This window comes from Nematostella vectensis, chromosome 4, assembly GCF_932526225.1.
Source record: "Nematostella vectensis chromosome 4, jaNemVect1.1, whole genome shotgun sequence".
NCBI lineage: Eukaryota > Metazoa > Cnidaria > Anthozoa > Actiniaria > Edwardsiidae > Nematostella > Nematostella vectensis.
The window spans coordinates 10,615,836-10,632,831 of NC_064037.1; the positions used below are offsets into that span (position 1 = coordinate 10,615,836).

General features: G+C 40.3%; 2 protein-coding genes across 3 annotated transcripts; one reads left to right on the forward strand and one right to left on the reverse strand.

The window, feature by feature from the left end:
* The first annotated feature begins 77 nt into the window (after positions 1–77).
* LOC5513695 (splicing factor, suppressor of white-apricot homolog) lies at positions 78–8,562 on the forward strand. The gene is made up of 13 exons (XM_032383259.2): positions 78–463; positions 1,054–1,211; positions 1,308–1,415; positions 1,915–2,036; positions 2,657–2,888; positions 3,163–3,402; positions 3,651–3,803; positions 4,836–5,192; positions 5,362–5,652; positions 5,776–5,908; positions 6,194–6,259; positions 6,348–6,447; positions 6,755–8,562. Exons 1-13 carry the CDS (start codon positions 252–254, stop codon positions 6,797–6,799), a joined length of 2,217 nt encoding a protein of 738 aa, XP_032239150.2. The 5' UTR covers positions 78–251; the 3' UTR covers positions 6,800–8,562.
* LOC5513685 (SMC5-SMC6 complex localization factor protein 1) lies at positions 8,524–16,976 on the reverse strand. Of its 2 annotated transcripts, XM_032383258.2 has the most exons (16): positions 16,810–16,976; positions 15,642–15,720; positions 15,256–15,487; positions 14,956–15,139; positions 14,378–14,605; positions 13,876–13,971; positions 13,488–13,655; positions 13,014–13,249; positions 12,416–12,499; positions 12,092–12,245; positions 11,214–11,522; positions 10,978–11,108; positions 10,710–10,780; positions 10,417–10,611; positions 10,090–10,200; positions 8,524–9,436 (listed from the first exon to the last, which is right to left on the reverse strand). In XM_032383258.2, exons 1-16 carry the CDS (start codon positions 16,939–16,941, stop codon positions 9,003–9,005), a joined length of 2,844 nt encoding a protein of 947 aa, XP_032239149.1. In that variant the 5' UTR covers positions 16,942–16,976; the 3' UTR covers positions 8,524–9,002. The 2 variants fall into 2 exon arrangements, with proteins under 2 accessions (XP_032239149.1, XP_001633927.2); XM_001633877.3 differs by lacking the exon at positions 12,416–12,499.
* Between the last annotated feature and the right edge of the window lie 20 nt (positions 16,977–16,996).

Here is a 16,996-nt window from a genome sequence, read left to right on the forward strand (position 1 = left end):
AACTAAAAAAAACAAAAAGTTTACAACCGTGTATTCCGCGGTGTCGCGCGGGCTCAAAGCATATCGTGGTAGGTAGACGGTGCATTATGGGTAAAGTAGTTTACTTCTACGTTTCTCGGGCGCCACAAAATGGTGGAAGATCGGTGTGATCATAGAAGTACCGGATTTATGGGCCTAATCCAAGCTATTAGAACACCCTAAATACGCAGAATGGTAAAATAGCACAAACAAATTGTCGTAAAGGGACGAAAATGGCTGTGTTTTTGCGTCCAAACAACAAGAAAGCACTTAGAAAAGACTTGAAAGGCAAACAACAGCATGCGGTCAGCGGGCGAAAGGACGATGAACTTTTCGTGTTTGGCTATGGCTGTAAACTGTTTGAGGACTTCGAGAAAGCAGAATTTATGGAACAGGGAAAGCATCTTATAGAATGGCCTGGGGATGACAGTCTTCTGATCGACAGGTCTGTCACCAAAACTATGTGTTTTGAAAAAATAAAATTAGTTTTATTGAAATGGATGGTCGTTTCTTTGACATAACCTTGATTTTGATGTCCTCCTGAGTAGAATAGTAAAGGTTATTTTAGGTCATCGATCCAGGATTGCTGGTGGCTTTGACTAGTAATCATTTCAACGAAATCGCGGAGTTATTATTTGAAGAAGCTCCAACTTTGCGTTGAGTTGAACTGTAATTTTTCCTTGTGGAAAAAGAATCAGGAATGTTATGGTTAAAAGGTAGGTATGATAATAGGAGAAGACGAAGGATGAAGGCATCACACCATAAAGCTACTTGTATTGTAAGTAGATAATTGTGCACAAAGGCACTAGTCTCAATTGGGGTATTTACGTTTTCTCTCCAATAATCTAATTTGGCCTCATGTTCACTAAAAAATCGAAAAAACAAAAACAAAGGGAATTTGCTGCAATTGTAGAATCTGTTTCTTGTTCAGCTTAAAAAAATTCAGAAGTCACATAGTTAGATGTTTTGCCCTTTGTTCAGTTGAAAGAAACCTCTGTTATTTGTAATGTTCTTACGACTGGTTGCATCACGTAGGTACGATGGCAGACTACTCTTTACAGACAAGTCTCAATTTGAGCCAAGTGGAAGGCCATCTGTGATGACAGCCGAGGAGATTGAGCTTGAGAAGCTCTGTGATGAGGAGAGATACCTTGAACTTACAAGAGACCTGTTGGAGGATGAGATCCAGCAAGGTCTGCATTGAACTTATTTCACCCGGTGAACCTAGCCATACAACAGCAAGCCTTCTTTCATATGTTTTGATCCAATATCTTTTATCCTTTTTTTAGAGGAAGAGATGAAGAGATTTAAAGAAGCGCTCTCCTCAGATGGTGCATATAATGCTGTGGGGTTTGGCTATGGAGATCAGCAACAAGGAGAACATATTCAAGACCAAGGTCCGGCAACTCTTTTGTACACTAATCCCTCTCTCGTGTCTGTTACGTGAAGTACTGTATACACTTTAATGTGAATAGGGATGAATATACCTCCTCAAGGATAACAAATGTTGTTTAGGAGTTCTAATGGATTTTTATTCTTTGTGCTTTATGGAGCCAATGACTACTACATACTATCTTTCATCTATCCATCAAGATCTTCATATTTCCATTCCTTGGACGTGTGTATGGTCAGGAGAACATACAATTTCATTCATATGAAATATCGATATCAAGGAGTATTTAGCATTTATTTCCAAGAAAACAACCACAAATAAAACAAATGAAGAAATAAGAGTTCTTCTGTAAGTGCAGTCCTTTTAAGTAGAGCTTCCCAGTGATCACCTTAGAGCACTTCTCTCATTAGTTTCATTTTATGGAGCAGTGAATTTAAAATCTAATGTTTTTAGTGGGGCCAGCTAAAGCCTTTCTCATGATTAATACCATTTTGTTTTTGTAGGGAGGGCATCATCATTCGAAGACGCAAATGAGCAAACCTCCATGCAACCTCTACCAAAGCCAGAAGCTGTAGAGAAGTTTATAGCGCCTGAGGATCTGGAAGTCCCCCCTGGAATGGAAATAGTAAGTCTCAGAAGAGCCGGAGTACCATGGCCACCACCATTTGCTGGATTTGCTACATTCTCCCTAATGACTCTTATTGCAGATGCGGGCATTTTGCGATTTCACTAAAGAGACAGTTATTCACAAAAGACCTGTAATAATAATGGTCTTTTGAAAAGTCCAAGGTTAAGTATTGTGCTTCTTCAAGTTGAACAGTATATTGTTCTTAACTGGCTCTGTTTAAAGAGCCAGGAATTTTAAGAACCCTTAATTGATTAGCAAGTGGGGAATCACTTACGGAGCTGGTGTGGTAATGTAGGTAAGTCAAGTAACCTACAGTCAACTCTTTGAAAGATCTGCAAAGTGGATCTTGGACCAATAACTCCAGCAAAAAATATATTTCATGTTCAGCATAGCAGCTCAACAAATATCTGTCCATAGTACCTCAAGCTAGAAGGCAAAATGAGTGGGTTGAAGCATGCAGATGATATCTGTTGGCTCATTTGATTGATGTTGAATCTAATAATAAAATGTCGGAAATGCATGCTTTGATTTAGCAGGATTGACAAGAAGATCAACCATAAGCTATCAAACTATGGCTTGTCTAATTTTGTGTTCTTTGTTTCTTTCCCCCCACATAGCCTGATACGGCAAAGATGAATGCCATTATAGAGAAGACAGCGCTGTTTGTTAGCAAGCAAGGCACTCAGATGGAAATACTAGTCAAGGCAAAGCAAGCTGGCAACCCACAGTTTGACTTCCTGAATTTTGACAACTGGCTGAATCCCTACTACAAGCATATGCTGAAGTACATCAAGGAGAAGAGATATGAACCCAAGATACAAACTCAACCGGAGTCACCTGAACAACAAGGTTAGTACAAAAAACACAAAAGCCTCGATCAGCAAACAAACAAGAAAACATATCAATAAACACTAGCAAAGAAACAAATCATTATGTGGAAGTACAAGAATATTTCTCAAGGAAAAAAAAAAACAAGATAAGCTAATTTACTCTTAGACCCACGAGCCAAACATTTTAGATGTGATGTAAGTACAATAAGTTCAAGATTGTCAGGTATTAGTCCAGCAGTATATAATTGTGTTTCTTTAGTTGTTGTTTATGTTTCATGATGTTATTGTTGTAGAAGAGGAAAGCGAGCAGGAGGACTCTGATGACGAGTATGAGCTTCACCCTCTACTGACTGCATCCCTCAAAACTACGGCATCACCCTACTCATCTGCACCCTCGTCACCTTCAACTCAGCAAGGCGACATGCTCACCCAGCCTCAGACAAATGGAGCTGATGGAGTGTTATATACTCATCCTGTGAGTTCACATGAGCAACAGCAAGCGTGGCATCATGATCAAATGGCTTATCCCTATGGTAGGTATTGCCACAATTATGTTACTGTAAAATTCTGTTACTGTACCTAACCTGCTAACCCCCTGCTAACTCAAACTTCAAGTTCCCAACCGATTGATTTTCAATCCTTTCTACGATGGTCTCTCAAACCTCTTTCTGAATCTAACAGTTTCTTGTAGTTAAGGATTTATACAGTTTGAGGAAGCAATACAGATTTAGCCCCATAATATCATGATCATCTCATGACATGTGTTCTCCTTATATTCCAGATATGACTACAACAAGTTATGCAGTCCCACACACTTACCCGGCTCTCACGGCCTACCACCATATGCACCACCATATACAAGCACCCCCTATAATGTCTGTCGCAGACATGATACCACCCCCTCCCCCACCACCCGGAGAAGGACCCCCTGAAGGTGAGTATGAGCTGACGCAATGTTGGACCTGACATTATACCACCCCTTGTGATCTAGTCAATAGTCAAGCAAAAAGGCCTGAATATTTTATCATGTCCTAAGTATTCTGTTGAACATTGCTGATTACTGTGATTATGAGGAATCTGTGAATTCATGAAAAATATCAGGAAGTCCATAAGAGAAAAAGAGAGATTTTGATCCTTGCATACTGTATTTCCGGTATAAAATGCACACCTGTGTATAATCCGCATCCCAATTTTCAAGGCCTTTCTAAAAAAAAGATGGGATAAATGTTCCATTTCACATTCAAAGTGGTGATTGGAACCTCTTAGGCATAAGAAAAGCATCTGTAAGAAGCTGTTATTCTCATCGCTGAACATTTAATTTTTACATGGATAATCAAAATGCGAGCTTGTGTTTGTTCACGGCAATTACCACTATTTTGGACAAGGTGCAAAGAAACTGGGTCGAGTAAATTCCAACATGGCAGACAACAAGAAAATCTCGAAGGAAGCATAAATAATTGCTGTTTTCTGGCGAGTTTTTTTTTTTTTCTTACAAACGCATGATGAGGAAATTAAAGATATTCTTTGTTTGGAATACCTTTTACTATGTTATTTTTAAGCGATTTTGTGACTGTTTCTCACCTACAATAGGATCGCTGCATTTTCTTATTGATTTTGGCTTTTTATCATACTGAGAACAACAGGTTCCCCGTATAACTAGCATCCCATTTTTTCAAGGTCATTTTGGGGGTAAAAAAGTGTGCATTATACGCCAGGAAATATGGTAAGTTCCAAGCGACAGAAATGCATTCTAGCTCCCATCAATCAAAAGCCTTGAACTGGTTTCATCTGCCTACATTACATGGCTTTCAACCAAGCCATCTCACAGTTATGTGTTGACCAATCAGAAACTACAAAGTGGTTTTGAAAGTTTGGGAATTATTGGCGAGAGTTCACAGAATGCTCAAAATCACAGAGCATACAATACTGATATTTATTAAATACAAAATTGAACTTCTATTTGCAGAAGAGTGGCTTAAAGAAGGTGTTGGCTCACCCTCAAATCCAGTGACACCTCCTCCCCCTCCCCCAGCATTACCCCTCATACCTCACTTCCTCCCAGATACCCAGGTGGCTGTACCCCTAGGAGTACCCTACCCTGTCACTAGCCATGCCACCCCCACCATCATTCCCCCTCCCCCTGACCTTCAGCCCATTGTGGACAAGCTGGCTCGGTATGTCGCCAAGAATGGGCCTGACTTTGAGAGCATCATCAAGGCTAAAGGAGATCCAAGATTTGACTTTGTTCTGCCTTGGAATGAACACCACGCCTACTACCAATTCAGGATCCGCACTTGTGCTGAAGAATTTGCAAAGGAACAAGGTAAAGATCTGCTCATGCTAGTTATTAGGATGGTAGTTACTTGTATGATATATTTTGCCTTGTATTCTCCAGACTAGTTAAATGAAATCTTGAAAGCTGTCTTGGTGCCCAAGACATTTGGATTGAGGGAGACTGCTTTCCTAACAATATGTGTTCATATTTTTTCTAGAAACCAGTGGAAGCGATCCAAAGACCAACAGTGTTCCCATAAGTTTTTCCATAAAAACAAAGGAAATTCAGAAGCCTAAGATTGAATACCGCAGCAATGTCCTGTACAAGCAAAGCTTTGGGACTGGGGAGAGTGAAGAGGAAGATGAAAAAAGTCCCAAAGCTGAAGGAGAGAACAGTGGCGATACAACAGAGGAAGGAAGCAACCCCCCATCTGAGCCTGCAAGCAATCAAAATGATGACAATGAAGGCAATGATGGTGAGGATGCAGTTGCTGCTGCTCAGAGAGTTGGTGAGTTGCCTTTTTTGTATCTAGCACCTGGCTTTATTAGTTTAGGCTGAGTTACAGCTATTTATGGTCAAGCCGGAGCGTTTAAGAACCAGAGGGTAAAAAAGTTTTGGATTTTTTCCCCAGCTGAGAGATTAGAGCTTCAAACCCAGACACAGGTAGACAAACAGCTGCAGCTTGAGAGGCGGCGCAAGGCATCTCTCTTCATTAGTATGCTGAAGAAGACAAACGAACCAGAGAATGGGGCCGAGGACTTCGGGTAATGGGGCTTTCTGTTTATACAAAACTTTCAGGTCACCTTACTTGAGTGACACTTATTTTCCATGTTTAATTTCCGATACTTTGGGGATCACTAAATTTTAATGTCGGGGGAAAAATTCATGTAAAATCAGTCTACCTTAATTACTGTAGTCAGTCAAGCAATGCTAGTATATGATTTATCATTAATATATTTTCTGAGGAGCAGTTTTTATTGGTTTCAGGAGAATCTTATACTGAGTATGAATGTCTTGAATTTGACATTAAAATATGTTATTTTCTTCAGTGTGGATTCACAAAGCAGCAGCTCACGAAGGAGATTCTCGGAAAGAAAACGAGAGAATGATTCCAGGTAATTACTAGCTTGAACAAATGAAATCATGTCTGATATAGCAAGATTATTTAGTCATTTTTAAATATTAAATCTATTGTTCTTTCAGACTTGATGGAGAGCCGAAGACGAAGAAAAGTAAATCCGAAGATGTTGCTACAAATGGCAGTGTTGGTGCACCTTCACCTGATACAATCCGGATAGCACAGGTTGATATATCTACAATATTAACAATATACTGTAGTTGAGTCAATTAATTCTGAGTAAGCAGCCAAATGCTAGAATTGCTAATTAAGTTCCTGGGATGAAACCTCAGATATTTCAAACTATAAGTATGTTTACCGTACAATACTAAAAATTGCAAGCAAGCCATTTGCACCCTGTTGCGTTGAGGGAGTCAAGTGAAAAGGGACATAGCAGTTCATGAAGTTTAAGTCTATTTTGTCACACAAAATACCATGATTGATTGGAAAATGGAAGTGTTTTAGTTTCTGACTTGTAGTTATTTCTTTCTAGGATCTGATGGCCAAGGTTCGTGCTGCATCTCGTAACAAGAGGTAGCACATCTTGCGGAAGAGACATAAGTAACTGATGAAGCAAATAGCAGCCACGACATGTGCGCAATGGGAATCCTCACCATCACCCATGCCTTCTCTTTACAAGAGGATGACACTTGTGCAAAGGGAGTCCCCACCATCACCCATGCCTTCTCTTAACTAGATGAAACATGTACAGGGGGGAATCCCCACCATCACCCAAGCCTTCTCTTAATAAGACGATGACTATGTGCAAGGGGGAATCCCCACCATCACCTTTTCTTAATAAGGGGATGACACATGAACAAGGGGGAATCCCCACCATCACCCATGCCTTCTCTTAATAAGAGGATGACACATGAACAAAAGGAAAATCCCCATCACCCATGCCTTCAGTAAGAGGATGAAAATGTGCATGGGGAATCCACACCATCACCCATGCATTCTATTCATAAGAGGATGAAACATGAACAAGGGGAAATCCCCATCACCCATGCCTTCTCTTAACTAGATGACACATGTACAAGGGGGAATCCCCACCATCACCCAAGCCTTCTCTTAATAAGACGATGACTATGTGCAAGGGGAAATCCCCACCATCACCTTTTCTTAATAAGGGGATGACACATGAACAAGGGGGAATCCCCACCATCACCCATGCCTTCTCTTAATAAGAGGATGACACATGAACAAAAGGAAAATCCCCATCACCCATGCCTTCAGTAAGAGGATGAAAATGTGCATGGGGAATCCACACCATCACCCATGCATTCTATTCATAAGAGGATGAAACATGAACAAGGGGAAATCCCCATCACCCATGCCTTCTCTTAACTAGATGACACATGTACAAGGGGGAATCCACACCATCACCCATGCCTTCTCTACAAGAGGATGACTCATGAACAAGGGGAAATCCCCATCACCCATGCCTTCAGTAAGAGGATGACAAAGTGCATGGGGGAATCCCCACCATCACACATGCGTTCTCTTCATAAAAGGATGACACATGTACAAGGGGGAATCCCCACCATCACCCATTTGAGGACTTACGATCCTGGCATCCCCCATCTCCAAGGGAAGCAAATATAAAGGGGTGAATACCTAAAATTCCCCTTGTGCTAAAATGGTCACCACCGAAATGGAAATCACAATCACTTCAATGCCAATAGTTGTACAACTACACAATGGCTGTATAACTACACCAAGCTGTGGCATGATTTTAGAAATTTCCTTCCTATTTTTTTGTAAATATGATAAACAGAACTTGGCACATCTCGTGGGGCTGGCAGGGTTGTTGGTTTTAGAACAGCCTAGCTAGCCAGAATTAGAATGGACCAGTGTTATGGACAGTGCAAACCGCTAGACTTGTCAAGTGCAGAGCTCAGTAACAATAAGCAAAAAGATAGGATCAAGTTCGAAATATTGCACAAATAACAAAATTTTCTTTTTTCTGAGAACTGGACAGGAAATTAACAGATTGGAAAGGCTCTGAAGCAAAAAAAAAATGTTGGGTTTCGTTATTTTCAGTTGCATGCACTTGAAACAAGCACATGTTGTTTTTAAATTTTATTCTAAATCACTTTTTGTCCTTCTTTGTGTAGAAAACAAATCCTAAACAGTATGTACAAAACATTCTTTTCAACTTTGAACCGATCTAAGTTAATCTGTGGCTCTGCTTTTTCTATATCTACAGAGCTCTGCACTGGTCCATGTTGTGCTGATTTGGTCCTAAAATAAAGATGTAAATACCATAATATAGTTATTTTATTAAAATTTGATAAAACATTTCTCATCAGTATTTTTTATATATAAAAACATAACAATTAAAGCCTCCCCTTAAATGGCATCTCAAATTGTGAGATGTTTTATCTGTATTGATAAAAACATTAATTGTAGTGATATCAGTCCTTTACATGTTCGTGGAGGGGTCGTCCCTCCCTCTTCCTGGCTAGCAGCACCACAGACCATGTGGCAACCTTCATTCTTTCATAATGTGAAATTATTCAACTGTGATTTTCTCAAACTTAGGCAGTCGTCCTAGTTCCCTTGTGCATACACTGATAAAACAGAAAGATCAGGCGACAATTCTAGTTCATTTGTTTGCATCTATACAGTAGAACTAGCCTTCGTGGGACTTGCATAGGATACTTAAACTGGGAATTAGGTTTTTGTATAAAAACAGTTCTTGTAGTATGGAGGTTGTGGTTAACAAGTTGGTGTATACACTACACAGGCAGTTTAGAGAGCAGCTCTAATGCCCTCACACGTATACTACACAGGACCGTTAAGTTCTCCTGAGCTATAATTCGCTGGACATGATTCTTTAAAGCACTGATGTCAGACATGTCCACATGGTAATGGTTATGAATCCTGGCAAAGCTCTGCACAAGATGGGATAGTATGAGTAGGTACAGCTCGCACTTGCCAGGGGGTATATGTCTGCTGTTGATGTGACGGCCCTTCTTTCCTAGGGCATGATCATACATTTCTGGGGTGGGTAGCCGGTGGTCCTCTGCACCCGTGGGCATGATGTCGGCAGGTGCAGGTTTATTTTTCAGATTGTGCTCTTTGGTGGACAGATACAGTTTCATTTGCAAGCTAGCTGCTACATCGTACGGCCTCAAACCAGTTGCATTTTTTACCTCCAGTAAGGGAAGACCTGTACACAAATGGAAGAGTAGTGCAGTTAGAGGGAGGTAAAGGAGGGACAAAAAATATCTCACAATGCAACACATGTGACTGACACCTCAACCAAACGGTCGACATGACAAAAATAATACAAAAAACCCTCCAGGGTCCCTATCTTAGCCTTGATTTTAGAATGGTCTAGTTTGATTTTTACAGCTTAGTTTTAGCCCCAAACTATTGATACAATGCTACTGACATCTTTGAAGTGTCTGAACTGACATGACGGAAAAACATGACATGACGCTTCAAATAAGCCCATTTCACATCGAATAAGGCGAAAAATTTCTCTGAGTACTTAGTAACTTGTAGCAAACAAAATATCAAGTGCGACTTTTTTTTTAAATTGATGCGACTTGTTGTGTCATTGAAATATGAGCTTTTCGTCCCTGAGCTCATACATAGCGTAAGGATGATCAAGGAAAAATTATCTTAAAAAGCCAAAATCTGGTGCACTTCGGCCTCGTGATATTTGTGTTTTGAAAATCAGTCCGTAATACAAGGAACCTATAGCCATTGTAAGAAATTGTGTCTTCTTTCTCTGTCTTGAATTGCGCGTTTCCAGGTTTTTCTGTCATGTCATCTGAACTGGGATACCATTTACACTGGTTTCTATTTACAAATTACCTCCTGCTGCTACCAGTAGCTTTGTTACTTCCAGATGACCATTAACGGCTGCATCGTGAAGAGGAGTTGTGCCACAAATTGGAGAGGACAGGATGTACAGACCAGTCATTGCTACAAGATACCCAAAGACAGATGAGCGAGTTATGTCTAAATGATCTTATCAGTGAGTGGGAATGAATAACAGAAACATAAACAATGCAAGACGATGGAGTAGACCAAAAAAAAAAATCAGGAAGGTATAATTAATGAACACTAAAAGCAGTGTTCAATATTGTCTAGAGATTATCACATGAGAAAACCAATACAGGATAACCTATTATTACATACCTTCTCTCTTTTCATACACTATTGGTCTCACTTTCAAAATCTCCTTAACACAAGCTACATTGCCATGGTTACAAGCCTCATGCAGAGGTGTCCAGCCAGCATTATCCACCAGGTTTACGTCAGCACCCTGGGAAATGAGCTCATTGACTTTTGCTGGGTCATTCCGTATGCAGGCCACATGCAATGGTGTCTCTCCTACAAAATAAATGATAATTGAGAACACATAAGCAAGTAGCATCAGCTTATAATTTATTCAGCTTATAACAATCAACTTCTAACCCTACCTACCATACCTCGAATATTTCTCCTGTTGACAGTGGAGGTCTTTTTAGTGGTGGTCCTTTCATAGTGTGTGTTGGCCTTTCTACAATGAGAAATGAGTGTTCTAATGTGCATATATTATTGTTTAATATTGTTTAAAGTGGATGAGTGATGATAAATAATTACTTTTTTTCTGTGACAGTAGAAAAGCCTTTTTGTCAGCCAGAAAATACACTGCATCCTTATGAAAAAGAAATAGGGAATTACAATAATGGTGCAGGTACTTTATGGAATTCTTACGCAAGTACTTGTAGAACAGAAGCTCTCTTATCTCGTCCTGATTTGGTGTGTGTCTTGCTCTTAACCTCAGTTGCGTCTTTGTTGATCAAGGTTGTTGCGTCTCGAGGAAGTAGAAAGAAGTAGCAGTTTACCTACAAGAGAAAGTTCATTGTCAGGTAGGATTTGGACCAAGGAGCGTAGAGAAAATGGGGCTGAGAAATTACCGAAAGTCAAAGTCCACAACCAAGGATACTCACGATTTTTTTGAGTGAGAGTCCTCTTGCAAGCAGATCCTTGCTGACTTGCGGTACTAGACAATCGTCAAAGCCACCAAGCATGATCTCAGTGACCTTCATCTTCAGCCATGAAGGACGACAGGTTTCCAGAAATAGCCGCAGTGGCCCTTCTGCCTCGTGGCTTTGACCACACGTCAGCATCATCTCGGTGGCCAAAGAGGACATCCTAGTGCCAATCAATGCAACAGGAGTGTTGGTGTCCTGATCAGCATACTCACAGCATGCTGCTACCATAGCAACCATATTCTGTAGTGAATTAAGCACTGGCATCTAGAATAAAGAACAAATGCAGGGGCTGTCAGTTGGGTGAACAGTGCCGTGACATTGTCATAGTTGCTTGAACAGGCCCCTAACATCATCTTAAAGCCTTGAGGGGGAGGGAGGGAGCTTCGTTTAAAAAAAAAATTGGGTGTGGTCGAATGAATTTTTAACCCTAAGACATAGAGGAATTGGAAAAACTGTTAAACACCATCTAAGGAAAAAGCAGTTGGTCAATTTAATACGCTAAGAGATAACAGAATTCGAATAAATGTTTAACACCCCCTAAGGAATAGCAGTTGGTTGAATTTTATACCTTTAGCGATACTGTAGCAAATTGGAAAAATCCTTAAACACCCCCTAAGGGATAGCAGTTGGTCGAAATTTTATACCCTAAAAGATAATCACCCCTGTGTACTTTTCTGTAGAACAGAGCCATGACATTACCATACAAAACAGAGCCATGACATTACCATACAAAACAGAGCCATGACATTACAATACAGAACAGAGCCATATCATTACTATACAGAACATAGCAATGACATTACCCAGGTGCTTGAACAGAGCTCTGGCATTACCTTAGTTGCTTGATTGTCCACTTCTGTACATGCTTTCCATGTTAGTCTGAACAGAGCCCTGACATGACAGTTAATGGATGATCCCATTCCATTTGGCCAGAGAATTCTCCACACAAGGGACTTGTCATAAGAAGGCTTGCTGGTCTCTGTTTGTCTGTGGAAGAACCAGCCACAATTGCAGAGGTGTCCATTTTAACAGACCCTGAAATATAGTTTTATAACCTATTGCCCTCCCATTTAAATACTTTTAAAATAAAATTAAACATCTTCAAGGGAACACATGTATAATGTTGCTAGGGTGCACTGGACTTAACCTGTTCTTACCCCTTCAAAAATAGACAGTTGAAATCCATTTCCAAGACACATGTTAGAAACTTCAGTAGCAGCATACTATTCTCCATCAATTGGCTAGAAAGTGTCAAATCCAAACATTCACTTCAGCAACAAAATAAATATGTGTTTAAATATATCAGAATGTTGTCCAGGTTAGAACAAAATATGGTGTTTAAACGCACTCAATACATCCCGCGAGTTTTTTTTCTAAAACTAATTATTTCCTTATTTATGTACATAGTACAGTTTGTACTTAGCACATAAATCAGGGAATAATTACTTTTAGAAAAAACTCTCGGGATGTATTCAAACTGTACTATGCACATAAATCAGGGAATAATTAGTCCTAGAAAAAAACTCGGGGGATGTATTGGGTGTGTTTATCTTCTGTACCCAGCTTGCCAAGAATCTATTGAGACATGGTCTTTTTGCTACTCAATGTTCAACAATATGCTTAACATTTCTACCCTAGTTGAGTGAATCACACCTTTAAAACCTGTAGGCAAAATTAATACATCAATAGACACTCTTGCTAGTTGGGATTCGGTGTCCTTTTAACTGACAATGATGTCAAATATAGATGACTGACCTGGAGGGAACACCAGCAGGGGGATTTATGTTGTCACTGAGACCAAGAGCCATGCTTGCCACATTACTCAGATAAGCCCATTCTGTGCTTTGTTTGAACACCTGACTGCTTGGGTTATCTTCTGGTGGAGTCAGGGCAGACAAGTATAAACACGACTTTGTGGATGGCGGGTGGAGATATAAGAGCTTTTGGAGCCAGGAGTATGCCTTGACTGCTTGTCGAATAGTTGATGCTTTCTGCGCAAAAAATACATATAGCTTAACACACTGATACAGTACATCAGGCAGTACATACTGTATGTTATGAATCTGGAATAAAGTTGCATGCACAGTATGGTTGACAAATTGTTTTTTTTTACTAGATTAAGCTTGGGTTTATTATTTCCTCTGCCCAACATAGTACCATTTGTTAAATGTTTAGCCTTTAAAAATAAAGACCATTTGATTGATTGGGTCAACAAGAAGCAATTCTCACCAGCAACAGTTTGTTCATCATTATGTGGATGAGGGCGTCACTAGGGTGGCACTTGTCGGATAGAAAGGAACCCATTAAGTCTATTGCAGATATCTCATGAGAGGCGTCCATATAGCTGCTCACTGAATCCAGTACTTGGTCAGGGAAAGCTGATACAGGGGTCTGAGTCTGTAGGGATAATAAGAAATTAAAACATAAGCAAACACATTCTTCTTGCTATTGCAATGTAGAGCTCTGTTAGTAACAAAACCAATAGTGTTTCTGATACATGAGAAGGTAGTCCTTAAAGGTGTTGTGATCGGGCACATTGCATGTCTGGAGTTGTAGTGTGTGACCACATAGGCATAATATGTTCCCATTGCAATGTTCAGGTACTGTAGTTCAATACCTTATGGCTTGACACATTCTGCTTTTGCTCCATCCTTCTCCCAAGGGTAGGGTTTGTAAAAGACAGATCCAGCCATTTTGGAGTTATAAACTGGAACTGAAACAGCCAAAGAATGTACAGAAATGCAAACATGTACCTTTAAGCACAATCTATGAAAGGGACAGGGGTGATGCATTTCCCTGATCCCACTTCGCCTATGCAGGTCACATAGTTACTACAGGTTGTCTGTACTTTTTCTAGTCATGTCATTTTATAAAAGGGATAGCTTTGCCCCTAATTTTGCATGCCAGCCACAAGACATTCACACAAGACATTCCTCCCCACCCCCCCCCCCCCCCCCCCACCCCCATTTCCCTTTTTTTTTCCTGGACAGTGTCTTATGACTTTCATCTAGAAAAATATATCAGTTTACACCGAGACAAGTGTTGTGAATGATAATTTTCCTTGTTTATATGTATGTATCAGGTTGTTCTCAGAGGACAGTGTCCTGTTTGTGGATTACCCCTTCTAGTTTAGCCTTCTTGGTCGGTGACATCTGATGGGCGGGTAATTCACCAGAGAGCCTTTTCTTGGGACACTTGGCAAGCAAGTCTTGTATTCTTGTTCTATGATTAGTGTAAGAACCTGTTGGGTACTCAGGGGTGTCCTTGTGGGATTTATTCTGAGCTGTAGTAGATGTCAAGTGGGTGTAGATGGATATGGAAAATTCATCTTTACATGGCTTTGGATGCTGTGGAAAAATCAAGTTGAAAGATTAGAGTGGATAGCAGGGAACATACAAAACAGCAAAAAAATTTTGGGAGCTCAATTGCAAACTAGGTGCAATGGGGTAAGCAATACACTAAGGATTTTGTCTACAGTAGCAGATGTAGTTTAAGTTAACAGTGCAAGCATTTTATACAGGATTCTATTGAGTGCACAATTCCATTGTTCTCTGCCATCGTTGTCCACATTGCTGCCATTGTTGCTTATGGTCCCTTAGCTGGAAGAATTATGGCTGATAAACTCCTGATGGAGTGTACTTCACTTCATGCTATATATGCAATTTTATTGTAGTTAGTTCTAGTTTTTAAGACATACCCTTAATATGTATTCAGGAATGTAATCAGGGGATAAGCATGGTACGCCCGCCTTGGCAAGACCTTCGACGTCACACTCTAAACTCTTCTCTACAAACACATGTGTCAGCTTCTTGGCCAGCTTAGGCATATAAGTATCCCCTGGTTTTCCATTCAGAATCCTAGCTTGGCCAGCGGCAAGCAGCCTGTAAAAATGACAAGATACACATCTCTCTATCAAACAGGGGATCGGGCTGTTTGCCTTTTTTTGTTTACTTGTATTGTAAAACGCACATTTTAAGTATTAATAATGTTCTGATACCTTTTATAAGCTATTCTTCTTTTTGCATCATTAACCAGCACCAGGACATTCCAACCATCAAAGGGCCCTCTCTCCTTCTCGGAAAGTTTTCTCCATCTCATTGGAGCTGAAACGTGATCCTGTCGCAAACCAGGAACATTGCAGGCATCATTCCATTCATAAAGCTCCTCATCAAGCCACTGCTGTGCAGCAAAACTGTCCTCTAAGTACTCTTTCCTGAGCAGCCATTTCCCTAAGAGGAAGGGAATACAGAATGATCTAGTTTAAAGAAATGCATCTGCTCCCAGTAAGACAAGGACAATTTGGCAAAGGTGGATGGGTGATGATGATGATTCTTACAAATGGTTGCCATAAGTGCTTCAGCAAGGTGTTATTAACTAACATACCAGTAGCACAGCCACACAAGAACTTCTCCCCTCGGTTGGGCTTGTTGCACACAATATGAGTACAGCTAGTTATAAAGTGCTGAAAAACAAAAAATGGAAGGACAATCTATTATTCTCAAAAGATAACAGCTCTTCTAAAATTTAAATTACAGTTGAATATTGACACCTGAGGCGGCTTACAGAAACTTCTTTTTTATATAGTCGAACCACATTTACTTAAAGTTCTTTAAAACTTTCACTTATAGCAATCTAGTCAAAAGAAAGCATAGATAACATCTTGATCTACGTCACAAATGACTGGACCCGGGCCTTCCAGTTCACTGCCTTTTTTCCGAAGGCTGACCAAAATACCTCAATATTGCAGATTTGAGTTATTAGCCTGAGCGCCAGTTTTATTGTACCCATACGAATCACATACCATTTTGAAGATGAAATTTTTAAAAATCGACCAAATCTAACAATTCTGAAAGGTTATATGAACTTTAAATAAGGATAACTTGACTCTCTACAAACCTGAACTCACTTCAACGCCATAAGCACCTCCCAAAAGTGCCTCACCAGGCTAGGCACTTGTTTGGGCTAGATGCATATTTCAAAATCTGTTTCATCTCTAGATAAAAAATGCCTTTTGACACCATGTAAGGAGTTTTACTTACTTCCTTTCTAACGTACAGTCCACCATGTCATAGGATTTTATAAAGTACAACAGGCTTAGGCGCTTATTCTGAGAGGGGGGGGGGGGAGGGGCTCTTATTCGAGCAGTTACCGTAATCGGCCACTAACTCGAAGTTTACTATTTGTGATCGAAAGTTATAGTATTAAGCTACTACACATCAAAAAATCACGCATTACTGTCACCGGACTAAGGCATGCCTGCATTTAAAACGATACTCAAACAAACACAACGCAACACATGGTGATGGTAGCGGATCTAAGCGCTGAAACTAAGAAATGCAGTATAAGGAAAACCCAAACTTTTGAATCAATTGCTGTGATAAGGAATGAGAAACGTTAAGAGTTTAACAGAAGCACTTTTGTCGAATTTAGAGGATCGCAATAGAATCGGTGACAAAAAGCGTGTGCCAGGTGCCAAAATGTTTCGCTTTGCGATGACGCGCGCTTTTCCAAACAAACCATAGAAAAATAACAATAACAGGCTAAGGCTCACCGGTGTTTCGGTATAAGTACCACCCAAGATGTCTATTTTCTTGGCGAGGCTTTCTTTTTCATCGCTAGCGAAGGACGAGAGGAGAAAGCTGTATTTCTGCCGAAGACTCGTGGAAGCTGTACCAGCCGACATTTTGAATGAATTCGCGCCAAGGGGTCTCCCAGGCTCCTTTGTGATGGAATGCGGA

What these genes read in the sequence shown, in the direction of transcription:
- LOC5513695 (XM_032383259.2), top strand. Translation starts at nt 252, where the DNA reads ATGGCTGTGTTTTTGCGTCCAAACAACAAGAAAGCACTTAGAAAAGAC. An exon ending in CGGAGAAGGACCCCCTGAAG is followed by an intron (nt 3,804 to 4,835) that starts GTGAGTATGAGC and finishes TTCTATTTGCAG; the next exon opens with AAGAGTGGCTTAAAGAAGGT. An exon ending in TGCTGCTGCTCAGAGAGTTG is followed by an intron (nt 5,653 to 5,775) that starts GTGAGTTGCCTT and finishes TTTTTTCCCCAG; the next exon opens with CTGAGAGATTAGAGCTTCAA.
- LOC5513685 (XM_032383258.2), bottom strand. Translation starts at nt 16,941, where the DNA reads ATGTCGGCTGGTACAGCTTCCACGAGTCTTCGGCAGAAATACAGCTTT. An exon ending in AGAAGAATAGCTTATAAAAG is followed by an intron (nt 15,140 to 15,255) that starts GTATCAGAACAT and finishes TCATTTTTACAG; the next exon opens with GCTGCTTGCCGCTGGCCAAG. An exon ending in CAACAGGAGAAATATTCGAG is followed by an intron (nt 10,612 to 10,709) that starts GTATGGTAGGTA and finishes TTTATTTTGTAG; the next exon opens with GAGAGACACCATTGCATGTG.